Below are 13256 nucleotides of genomic sequence, written 5' to 3'. Positions count from 1 at the left end.
GGTCGAATCTGTCTAACCTCTGCATAACTTGTGAATGTGCTAATCGCCTTCCTGATGTTATTGATCTTCTCAGAAAAGAAGGAAGCAAACTCATTGCATTTGCTGTCAGAGAGCAATTCACTGGGAATCTGACTTGTGGGGGTTTGTCAGTCTCTCAACAGCAGCAAAAAGAGTGTGTGTTGTTTAAGTTACTGTTTATAAGGTTTGAGATGAAGGTCTGTATAGCTGTGGCTAGTTCCACATTGAAAGCATGAAGGCTGTCTTTATAGATGCTATAGTAAATTTCAAGTTTCGTCTTCCGCCACATCCGCTCAGCTTTTCTGCATTGTCTTTTCATACTCCGTACTGCTGTTGATTTTCTCCAAGGTGATTTTTGTCTACCATTCTTCTTATTGACTGTTGCAGGAGCAATATCATCAATAACATTCTTAACGTTTGAGTTAAAAGAATCAAGGAGAAGATCAACAAAGGCTGCAGAAATGCTTGGAGTTAAAGCTCTAGCCTCCATAAATAGCACACTAGTGTTTTCGTTAATGCATCTCTTTCTGACAGACAGATCTAAATTCAGTGGTAACAGATGAATATATCAAAGAAAATACAGAAGTGATCAGATAGTGCTTCATCCTTAATAACAATGGATGAAATGTTTAGACCTCTACCGATGAGTAAATCTAGAGTGTGTCCTCGACTGTGTGTGTGTCCATGCACATGCTGAATCAGGTCAAAAGTGTTTAAAACAGTTAGAGGGCATTTTTTACATTTTTGATTTAAATGTCAAATAAAACTTGCTGTTTTGTTTTTTTGTTAAAGCAGTGGTGCTGTTGTAAAGTTATACAGCAACAGTTGTGTTGCTGGGTTTTAAAGCAGGTTTGATGTTTTATTTTCTTCCTTATCAGTCTGTATTTACAGTGATTTCACTGTCAACTCTGTTCAAATGTGGATGAATGGTTACACATAGATGTGTACAGAGCTGTGTGAGATCACTACCATCCTGCTTTTGTGGGGGTGGGTAGGGGTGTTAAATAATTATCATATTTTTTTTGTTTTGTTTTTTCCCCATAGGTTTTTAACATTCTGACCAGCAGTATCTGTACTTTCACTTAAGTAATGGAGTTGTGTACTTTGTCCGCCTCTGCTTAGGGGGGGCTATTTCATTGAGGACTGTTTTACTGCAGCTGTCTTCTAGCCAGGTTTTGTTTAGAAACATAAAAATCCAGGTTGTTTGTGGTTATTAAGTCATTGATCAGAAAGGGAGCGCATGTTTAAAAATGCTAACTTGATGTCATTGTTTTTTGTCTCAAAAGCAATCTTAGTTTGATTCATAACGGGCCGCAGATTAGATGGGTCTGTTGTTTGGCATGAGAAGGCCTTAGACTTTCTATCACGAGATAAAACAGAAATAGAGAAAGCTACAGGCACACTGGGTTCCTGCTTGTTCTGTAAACATTCGTGAATGTTGCTGCTATCATAGCGGGGACCAGGCACATATCACTGAGAGCTGCTATCAGTTGTTTTTGTTTCACCTAGAGCAGATGGAGGGTTTGGGTCCTGGCATTGTGGCAACGGCCGGAGAGCTCTCACAGGAGGAGGAGGGCGAGCTGGGCCCTCAGGCTTTGGTGGTTGTGGGGCCTGCTGTTTTTTAGTTGATATCTGGGGGCTTGCAGCGAAAGATTGGGAGAGTTTGGTCCCAGCATACACCAGTTCCTCCATTTTCTGTGAGAAGCTTAGAAGTGGAGATGCTGGAGAGAGGGATAATGTGTCTGGTGAGATGGGCTGTGGCTCTGCTGTTTCTGGTGGCTGAAATATGTTGTCCTGGCTTCCCTGGCTGTTTTCCAGAAAGTCGTCCTTGGGTGCTGAGTCTTGGAGCTGTTCTGATGCGTCACAGTCCGTCTGTGATGAGCTCTGTGGGTAGGGCTCAGCCGTGATGTCCATGAGCATTGGTTGTTTTGGCTGCGTGGTGTTATCAGTGTCCTTGTGGGATGTTTCAACCACATGATGACTCTGAAGCTGATATGAAGTCCTGTGGTAATTCATACTCTGTCCAGGTGTGTGTGTGTGTGTGTGTGTGTGTGTGTGTGTGATTCCGCCATGATTCCAGTTCCAAGGGAACGTACACGTTACATTCAAAGGGCATTAAAGTGAGCGAGACATGAATTTATATTTATTTACAGAGGTAAATTATGTCACAATTCTCTAGTAAGTTTTGTCTGTGTGTGAAGACAGTAGCGCAAATCCGTGAATGAATGTTCCAAAGTGAAATAAACTTCAACGGAATAAAGTTGAATGGAATTGAATTAAAGTTGAATAAACTTCAACTTTACTGTTCAGTGCACTGATGTCAGACTCATTTTGAATAAAGTTTATTGTTAAATTGTTAAATGCCTCCATCAAATTGTCCATCATGGAATTGTCTCCATCATTACATATCTTTGTCACGTCATTATAAGTGTTTGATCACCACATTTGAGTGATCATTGCAAAAAATGTATTTATGTATATATATTCTGTTTATGTATATACTGTATTCTATATATAGTACCAGTCAAATGTTTGGACACACGAATGGGAAAGTGTCCAAACTTTTGATCGGTAGTGTACTATAATACACACAAAGAATATCGGCGGATATATCGATATCGGCCTTTTTTTAACGCCCAAATATCGGAATCGGTATCGGCCCCAAAAAACCCATATCGGTCGGGCTCTAGTGGAGGACATCCAGTTTAAACAGTTGTCTATGGCCCCAGAAAAGATTGAAGTTGTCAATGAAGTTAACTCCTTTTATACCGCAGGTTCTTTGTAGCCATGTATTCAGCCCAAGCAACCGTGAAAATATGTTAGCTCCCCTTGCTGGGAGTGGTCCACTGATGAACGACTCAACTTTAAGTCTTCGTAGTGTTTCAAGGAGTTCACTGATATCCTACTTAAGGAGTTCTGACTGCTCTTTCCGAATATAATTCTTCTCCAGATGGATGATGATTTGATTTGCAGTCTTGTGCTTCATTAGAATGTTCCATAGTTCCTTGTTCACATCAGAGACAGTTGCTTGAGGAAAGCAGCATGTAGTTGTAGTCCTGCTGTTGATGTTTCTGATAATGGAGTCGCCCACTATCAGAGTCCTGGGCTCGGCTGCGCTCTGGGCTGAATCCCGCTGTCTGTTTGACCTTGAGCGCCTGTTAGTAGCGATGTTAGCTTCTGGCTGATACGATCCATGTTCAATCTCATTTGGGGATTCCTCACCCGCATTCATTAATGCTTCAAATCTGATCTCAAGATGTATAGGGGGTGGTAGAATACCAATGTCTGCAAACCTTGTCCTGGCTGATATGATCCATGTTCACTCACATTTGGGGATTCCTCACCCACATTCATTAATGCTTCAAATCTGTTCTCAAGATGTATAGGGTGTGGTAGAATACCAATGTTTGCAAGCCTTGTCATAGCCGTATCTGGGGTAGAGGATGCTACCGCAGCAATATGAGATACTCGCGACAATCTGATGTCTCGAGTGCCTTTGCGTCTCGCTCCCTGTTTGTGCCATCGATTAGTGTGTCAATCAGTTTTGGCTTGTTCCTCTACACTTGGTATTAACTGTTGTGATTCACTAGATTCACGGGACTCACCGGCTGTATGCTGAGGGGGTCCGTGACAACAGTCTGCTGTGTGTTCCACCTGTTTTTGAAGTCCAGCAAGTAACTTTGTTTCAATAACCGCAATCCTTTGTAAAAGCTTATGGTAGGCCTGTCGCAATAATCAATATATTGACTTATCACGCAATATATGCAAGCTGCAGGCAGTGGGAGGCAAAGAGTCTTCTTTTTCGTGGTATTATTCTAGTCCCGAATGGTTTTTAGTTTGTGCAGGGTTCGTACGGTCATGAAAAACCTGGAAAAGTCATGGAATTTTAAAACACCAATTTCCAGGCCTGGAAAAGTTTTGGAAAAATAAATAAACCCAGAAAGTTTTGGAAAAGTCATTGAAATCTATTTCACAAAACTCTGTATAATAGAATTGTGTTTAATCAGGTCCTGAATTTCGGTGCGGGATTGCGCATAGGCTATATCGCATAGTTTTACTCATTCCCGCAGCTTTTGACTTTAAAATGATGGATATTCACACATTTATTCAATAGCCTATAGCATGTAGGTTTGATGAGTAAATAATCAAACCTACAGACTGAGTCCAGTCCACACAGACTGATCAAATCAGTCATTTGAAAACAGCGAATGACAGAGTGATTCAGCTGTACGCGTCTTCTCTCTTTGACTTTCTCTTCAAACGGCTCCAGAGGTGGTGCGCAGTCACATCCAAAGTGCCACCATGCCAGTACCAAATTGAGTTTGCTACCAAATAAGCTCAGCAGAACCCTGCACGGGCCTCAAACATATGCCCTAGTCCGGCCCTTATCCGACAGATTATCAGAATTACTGGCGGAGTCCGACTGGAGCCCGTGTCTTTTTTTCTCTTTCTCTCTTCCCCAATTACACAGCTGCTGTTGTAGCCATTAAAATAGTTCAGTTTCGTTTTTAATGGCATAAGTGGTTATATATATTTTCGTTTCTTTATTACGCTAATTTAGAAATATGTTTGGAAAATGTTTTTGTTTGTTAAATTCAAGTTTTTGTTTTTTTAAAGTAACAACCAAGCGGCCAGTGGCAGACAGATTTTTGCTCATAAAGGTAAGAGTAATACATCATTCGGGACTGTTAAGGGTCTACTTTTATTTGTGTGCACTCACAATATCAGCATACGTTGTGCTTTTTTAGAAAACAAACAGGATACGCTTTCTGCTGTCTCGGTCTTGAGCAGGAGCGCTTCACAAAAATGAACCGAAACCCTGCAAATATTCTATTTCCCCTGGGGCATTCATCATGGTAATTACTTGCTGGCGTTTTGCGGCAAGCTTTGCGTGCGCTTCAAAATGGAACTCTTCCAGCACTCGCTACTGCTGGACACTAAACACCGTCCGAGCTACTCTTGACAGTCGCGGTAGCACAGTCTCGTGTTGTTTCCACCAGCGCGGCAAATCTTTGTCATCACCATAATAATTGATGGATATCTAAAATATAAAAATAAGGAGGAAGCAAGCCTGATGCCTGGCCCGTGTCTGAGCTATGACGTGAAAATTGTCCCGAAGCCATAAATAAGTTGGGGCCGTTGGGCTCGGGCTGAAATGCAGGGCTCTAAAGCGCAGCTTGTTGCATTTAAGCAGCAAAAATACACACAAAATGACACCAAAATGGCCATCCTGGCCACACAGTTAAATAAATGATAATATTCAGTGATGTGATATGTGAAATGTGGAGTAACGTCTGGCGCAGTTGCAGCTTGTACTTATTACTAAAACAAGAAAGCAAACGAGTAGCATTAATAGTCATTCATTTTAGTTAACATATGCTATGATAATTTGAACAGATTTTTATTCTTATTGTAAAATAATGGAACATTTAGGTCATGAATATTGTCTCAAAAGTCATGGAAATGTATTGGTAAAAATGTGTACGAACCCTGTTTGTGTTTCTGCCAAAAATGTGTTAGCACTGTGCTAATCTGCTGGAGTTAGAATCTCTTAGAAAAATCTGAGAAAAGTACATAAACAGAGAGCAAAGCGCGGAGCAGTAAGCAAGAGTGTCCGAACAGTAGCAAAGCCTCCTAAGCCTTTAAGACTTGCACTCTATTTGTTTTCTAACTGCTTGTTTTCTTAAAAAAAAATCCTCTTACACTAGCTTTCTCTCAGGGTGTCCGTGGGGTCTTAAAAAGTATTAAAAGTTGATAAATCAATTTAGAGAAAATTAAGGCTCTTAAAAAGTATTAAAAAGTCTCAAATGCCATTTTCCAAGGTATTACATTTTGTATCATCTTTTCATTATGTATATTTGTCGAATAGTGGGGTTCTGTGTATTTTATTTATGGAATCCCGCAAGATTTGACGTCATCTGTTACAGCGCTCACTGACTGAATGCGCCGCTGCGTGATAGTGCAGGGCTTGTTGATCCCGCTCTAGCTAAATTTCTGACCATTACCGCACGCAGGGCCGGATTAACATAAGGGCTAGGCGGGGCTGAAGCCCCAGGGCCCGTGAATTGAGGGGGCCCGACATGATTGGCTGTGAAGGAAAGGAAAAGTAGACCTAGAATTGATTGGCCATCGGGAGCACCCGAGCTTTTCCCTGTGTGCCGATTGCCGAAATCCCACCACGCCCCCACATATTGAGATAGGTCTTGCACATATTAGTGTCTGCGCTATTTCAGTCCAAAACATATGAGTGATAAAATTGTCTTTGTACTCGTTTACACTAGAGTTGCGGGTATCTTTTAATCACCTCTGCTTTACTGTAGCACATGGGAAACAAACACTGAAAGACAAGTGATGAAACGGCACTACCTGATTAAACTGCGCAGCGCAAGAGAACAGTTGGACCCCACCGGACCGGTGTCTCGCGCCCGCACAGTGCTGACAACGACTGCAGCTCGACACTTTCACTGCTCTATTGAAGTGATAATAAGCAGCGCTTGCCCATTTGAATTCGACACGCGACACTTATATCAGTTATTATATGTGAAAAGTAAAGTCTCTGTGGTGAAGCTACATTAAGCAATTTAATCCGCACAGCACCATAACATGCAGTTACTGACACTGTAGAAATATGGCATTAATTATATTTATTATTAATGTCACGAAAATTGTTATAGGCTACTTATTGCCTATCAAATATTGGGTCAAATAAAGGCAATAAGTCACTTTTATAAGGTTTACTAATACTATAGTTAACTCTGGATTCAAGAATTAGCTTTTCATTAGGGCAACTACAAAGGAGAATTTAATATTTCTAACTTTAATTGCAGAAAAATATGAATTCAATAATTAAGAGCCTGCAATATAATGGAATATTAATATTGTTAAATGCATTTTAAGAATTCAGAAATATAATTTGTTTTTCGTCTGTTATTTATTGATAAATAATTTATTTGTTTATTCCAACTGCCCTAACCCCAGCAAAACATTTATGGGGGACTGTGTGGGCCAGATGGGCAGAATTTTAACACCAGTCCAGCCCTGATGATTCTCCTCTTCTAGGGCCAGAAAGAAGACCTTCTAATAATAAAACTATTTACCGTAAACTCCTTAAGGGAGCTGTATATGCTCAAAAGTTGTTTCTTCTTCTTCTGGAAACCTGTTTTCTTTGGCTTCATATATCTGGTGTTATTATATTTATTCTTTTAATGTGTTGTAGGCTGGAATATTTAGTGTGCATACTCCTTGTATCTCTGTGTGTTGGAGATTTGATTTAAAAAACAAAACAAAACAAAAACGAATTATTCCTGTAATAGAAAATGTTGTGGCACCAAGATAGGCTACTATGAAGGGGGCCCTTGGGTTTGCTATAGCCCCAGGGCCCTATGTGCTCTTAATCCGGGCCTGACCGCACGCTCCCATCCGCTCCCACGATTTTTGTGTCCTTTCCTGCAAACATTCTAATATTGTATATAATTTTCACGCATCAGGGCACCGCTATCAACATGTGGGGTATTTAAATCCCCTTTGAATGAGCGCTCGCAGTCGTAGTTCACTTTCACTTTCGCGATCGCGCACACTGTGTAAAGGGAGCACATCCTACGATAAAAAATATTCGTCACTGAGCTCGGGATCTGTTGAGGAGCAAATCCTCCAACATCTTGTCAGTTATCTCTCCTTACTTTTGACCCGTGATTAGTCAAATCTGACTTCTGCAGCTCGTGTTGGATGCAGGGTTGTTGTTGTTTTTTTCCACGAAATTGGGCTGATTTTAAACTGTTGCCATATGGGTTGATTTTCCCCAGTGGGTTAGGCTGCTTTTAAACTGTTGCCATGGGTTGATTTTCCCCAGTGGGTTAAAGGTTTGAAATATTGCATAAATTACATTTGGTTGAAATGCTTGTACTCAAACATTTTGCATTCTACCTGTAATAAAACTGTGCTAAATGTTTTTGGTCACACTAGTAGGAAGCATTTGAACTGTGTTTATGATAAATGGTCATAACAGTGAATGTAAAATATGTATTTTAGGGATGGAAATTACATTTTTATATTTGGGACATGGTAATTGCGCTACTTTGGGCTTTTTTTTTTTTTACTGGCATGGGCTTGGGATGCACAAATAAAATGATGTAATAGTTGTGATCATTATTTTACCTTCCATGATCATTCAGACATGATCAGGTGCAATACTGACACTGTCAAGTCTGCATCAAATCAAGCACTCCGTAATCACAGGTAAACTGTCTGATCAGTCAGATGTTTATCATGAGAAGTGTTCCACAAAACAGCTGGTTTGAGTTGATGTGACAAATAGGCCTACATCTTTTGAATATACTGTGTGAACTCATTGTCCCGTTAGCTCGGAGAGCTTTATTTTCCCTCCTCAATAAGTTTTGTCAGTTGTTTTGTTTATTCACTCAATTAATTATCTTGTGCTTCGTTCCCCACTTCTGAATTATGTTGTATTGATAAGGAGTTATCACAAAGTAAGTGTGTTTAGTTGCGCTATCTTACAATCAATATATAGTAAATGTAAGTTAAAATGTCACCAATGTAACCGGTTAAAACTTGGAGTGGCGATGAGTTCTTAAAATGTATGTAAAGAGTCTTAAAAAGGTCTTAAAAGGTATTAAATTTAACTCCATGATTCCTGTATATACCCTGTCTGTTCTATCCATTTTCTTTTTATTTATTATATAATTAAAAAATACTATTTGTTTTCTAACTGTTTGTTTTCTTAAAAAAAGACCTCTAACACTAGCTTTCTCTATTCGTATTCTATTCTATCTTTTTGTTTTCTTTTTGTTTATTATGTAACTATTAAAAAAATCCTTGCTATGTGTACTGTTTTAGGCTAACTGAGACTTGTCATAGCACTTGCATATTATTGCTCTTTTGTTGATTTTGATTGCTTCCATTGTCCTCATTTGTAAGTCGCTTTGGATAAAAGCATCTGCTAAATGTAAATGTAATGTAAAAGCTACATTATATTTCTCAGCAATGAGTTTTTTGTAATTAAACCAACAAGCTTCACTATTAGGCTACTCGCTCACACATTCTCTCTCCTTCTCGCTCAACAATTTATTAGAATTCATTCAAATACAAATGATCTTACAGCGCTACTTTTTCACCTCAGACTTCCACATCTAACGAGCTGTAGATAAAATAGCAAATGAAAATTATCATTATTTTGATTTCGTGCTGTAAAAAATCCATGACAACGGTTGTCCATGCTGGGGAATAATAATGGCTACTCGACGTGAATTACATAAATAATTTTAATAGCACAACCACTGAAAACCCGACGGTCTACCATATGCATAATAAAGTGATTACTGACAATCATTTTGGGGAGGAATTAATGTAAAAACGATGTCAGATACCAGTCGTGTCTAAAGTGAAACACTAAACGGGGACCAAAAAATCAGATATGGACAAAAGATCGGATCTGAGCATTTAAGACTTGCAGTGTAAACACAGCCTTACTAATCATGAAGATAGATGTTTCTTTTTCAAAATGCATGTATTTTCAATTTGATAGGAATTAATAAATGGAGTTTCTAAATGAATATGACTGCAATATTGTTTCAGATGCTGACCAACAATCGTATCTGGAGAAACAGAACTATTGATATCGGTGTAGTTGGAGCAGAGGATGCACTCAATTATGGATTCAGGTAAAGCATTGTATTAAGTGTATCTGATTGATCAGAGCTGCTGCTCAAGTGTCTCTCTCTCCCCCGCATAAACACAGAAGTTGCTATAGTAGATGATCTGTCTGACAGTAAGTGACGGAGAAAAACCTTTCCCAATCAATAAATCAAATCCAAATGGGACTTCTAATAGCAGTCTTTATGTGGTGAGATGTAATCGTCATCATCATCATCGTAGCTTAACTTGTGAAATCACCCACAAATGCAACACTGTAATTCAAAGAGATTTTATTAAGTTGACCAGAGAGTGCTGTATCCTGATGTGTCAGATTGTCAGTAGTGTGTGTATTATTCTTTCTTCAGCGGAGTGATGCTCAGAGGTTCTGGTATTAAATGGGATCTGAGGAAGAGTCAGCCCTACGATAAATACGACGAGGTGGACTTCGACGTGGCCGTTGGAAGTAATGGCGACTGCTATGACAGGTGACCGCACATGTTAATATTCTAGACTGAGTTAAGAGCTTCAGGAAGTTCAGAATGACAGGAAATCGAAATGCAGCCACAGGCTATAAATTGGTCTTAGACTCTACTAAGCTTTCTCACCACATATGCTGATGGTATCACATGTGAAATGTAGCATGATGTATGCCGCTTAAAAAAGATAAACTTTGTTGTGAGAACTTGACACTAACCGAACAAACATGATCAGTAATATGATTTTTTGCTTGAAGAACATTTAAATTATACTGTAATGAACATTGTCACCGATTGATTTTATTACTGAAAATTGCATTGGATTCAAATATAGGAAGAGATACAAGTAATGGTAACACTTTATAATGAGGTTCTATTTGTTAACATTAGGAAAATTCACTAATTACTCAAAACTAAGAATGAATAATGCTTGGAAACCATTCATAAATCTCAGATTATATTAATTAACCTTTGCTAATACCTTATTAAAATCAAAAGTGTGTTTGTATTATTTAATGGAACTGACCTAACATGAAATAACAAAAAACTAACATTAATGAAAATTAATAAATACTGTAACAAATGTACTGCTCATTGTTAGGTTATGCATTAACTAATGTTAACTAATGGGACCTAATTGTATAGTGTTACCACAAATATTGCCATGCTTCTTTAATATTGGATGTTATCAGTGACAAATATGAACTTGTTTTTAGATATCTGTGCCGAGTGGAGGAAATGAGACAGTCGTTGCACATCATGCATCAGTGTCTCAACAAAATGCCTGCTGGAGAGATCAAGGTAGATGATGCTAAAATAGCCCCACCCAAGAGATCTGAGATGAAGGTAAGATATGCTTGCGTATGTATCTTATTTAAAGGTGCAGGGTGTCATTTCTGGTTTTTCAAACACTCCTCTATTTTTTTTAGTGAGTCAAATACATAGTGTTGCATTTATTCATTTAGCAGACGCTTTTATCCAAAGAGACTTACAATTGAGGAATACAGTAAGCGATTCATCATTAAGAGGTAAATAAACACAGGAAGTGCTTGCAAAACAAAAGTTTCAGGCATTGTTCAGAGTAATATAAGCTAGACAGGGAGAGGTTAAGGAAAGAGAAAGCAAAGTTTTTTTTTTTTTGTTTTTTTTTTAAGTAGTAGTCAAATGATGACAGAAGAGATGAGTTTTCAGCTGTCGCTTGAAAATTGTCAGGGATTCAGCATTCCGGATAGGGGTGGGAAGTTCATTCCACCAGCCAGGAACAGTGAACGAAAACGTTCTGGAAAGTGATTTTGTGCCTCTCTGTGATGGTACCACGAGGTGTCGCTCACTCGTAGATCTCAGACTTCTGGAGGGGATGTAGATTCTCAAAAGTGAGTGGAAGTAGGAGGATGCTGAGCCTGTGGCTGTTCTATATGCAAGCATCAGTGCCTTGAACTTGATGCGAGCCGCAACCAGGAGCCAGTGCAGGGAGATAAAGAGAGGTGTGACATGGGCCCTTTTGTGTTCGTTGAAGACCAGTCGTGCCGCTGTGTTCTGAATCATTTGTAAGGGTTTGATTGTGCATGATGGAAGTCCAGCCAGAAGAGCATTGCAGTAGTCCAGTCTAGAAATGACAAGGGCCTGGACAAGAAGTTGTGCAGCATGCTCCTTTAGGAAGGTCCCTTCCTGTTGCCCCAAACTCAAGCCATTGAGTAAGCCATTGTGTAATCCAGTGTTGCATAGTTCAGATGATCACACATTTTGAAGTACCACAATGTTAAACATAGTTTTCGAATGACTTAATCATAATTGTATGAGAAGAGTTATAAACGAATTGAATATTTCTATATAGAAAATACACACTTCAACATCCCTCTCGTCCCATGACTTGTTTTCATACAGACATCAATGGAATCTCTCATTCATCACTTTAAGCTGTACACTGAGGGCTACCAGGTTCCTCCGGGAGCCACATATACCGCTGTAGAGGCACCAAAGGTGAGTGTAACGCACATGAGCATGTGTTGACCAACAATTACATACACACCATTACTGTTCTCAAGAGAAATTTTTGCGTTGGCCTCATTGGCAGTTTTCAGTGGTTTTTGGTCGTCTTCTCATCCAGCATGGTGAGGTTGTTGGTGAATTTTTAACTCTCCATGCATATGTGGGGAATGTGGCTTTCTAAAGTTGTTGTCTTTGTGGTCCTGTGTAAAGGTACTTTTTTTGTGGTGCTGTTTTTGTTCAGCAATCCTATAGATTCAGTTGTTGCAGCATGACCAATGTGTGTCTGATTTCCGAATTAATGACTTTTATGGTCTGGTTATTCTCAGTGAAGCAAAACCATACAGTACACAGTGTATTTGACTACTGATTTGTTAAACTTCTACTGAAATCTGAACTGAACTTATAATTTGGGCTGATCTTATTTTTTTCCCCAAAAAATCTCATGTAAGTACTAATAGAATAAACGAATAAACCCATTAAATAACCGGACTTAAGAGGAATCAGAACAAGTGTTGTTATATTATTTTCCCATTCCTTCTTCACACTCAGCTGTGTTGTGCTGCAGGGTGAGTTTGGTGTGTACCTGGTATCTGACGGTTCCAGCAGACCTTACCGCTGCAAGATCAAGGCACCTGGCTTTGCTCACTTGGTAATTAAATCATTTGACTATTATGATTCAGTTATGATAATATACTCAACAATTATAATATGCTCAACAATAAAATAAGCGTTTTAAATAATAAAAAGAACATACACTACTATTCAGAAGTTTTAGGTCAGTAAGATGATTCTTATGCTCAACAAAGCTGCATTTATTTGATCAAAATTTTGTAAAACAGTACTATTGTAATATATTTTTACAATAAAAAAAAAAATGTAAATAAATTTTTTTCAGTGTATTTTAAAATGTAATTTATACCTGTGATGGCAAAGCAGACTTCAGTGTCACATGATCCTTCATAAATCATTCTAATATGCTGATTTGATGCTCAAGAAACATTTCTTATTATAAATGTTGAAAACATTTGTGCGGCTTAATATTTCCGTGGAAACTGATTTTTTTTTTTTTCAGGATTCTTTGAATACAAATTGTAAAAAAAAAAAAAAAAAAAAAAAATTTTT

General features: G+C 38.7%; 1 protein-coding gene across 1 annotated transcript in view; it reads left to right on the top strand.

The window, feature by feature from the left end:
* Window positions 1-13256, top strand: part of LOC107683510 (NADH dehydrogenase [ubiquinone] iron-sulfur protein 2, mitochondrial) — a 22953-nt gene that overhangs the window by 7497 nt on the left and 2200 nt on the right. The window contains exons 8-12 of the mRNA XM_016479566.1: window positions 9610-9695; window positions 10035-10154; window positions 10862-10991; window positions 12030-12125; window positions 12700-12783. Coding sequence (XP_016335052.1) covers window positions 9610-9695; window positions 10035-10154; window positions 10862-10991; window positions 12030-12125; window positions 12700-12783 — 516 coding nt within the window. The remainder of the gene's footprint in view (window positions 1-9609; window positions 9696-10034; window positions 10155-10861; window positions 10992-12029; window positions 12126-12699; window positions 12784-13256) is intronic.

This window comes from Sinocyclocheilus anshuiensis, unplaced genomic scaffold (genome assembly GCF_001515605.1).
Source record: "Sinocyclocheilus anshuiensis isolate Anshui unplaced genomic scaffold, SAMN03320099.WGS_v1.1 scaffold874, whole genome shotgun sequence".
Lineage (NCBI taxonomy): Eukaryota > Metazoa > Chordata > Actinopteri > Cypriniformes > Cyprinidae > Sinocyclocheilus > Sinocyclocheilus anshuiensis.
This window is presented reverse-complemented; position numbering and strand designations above follow the sequence as displayed.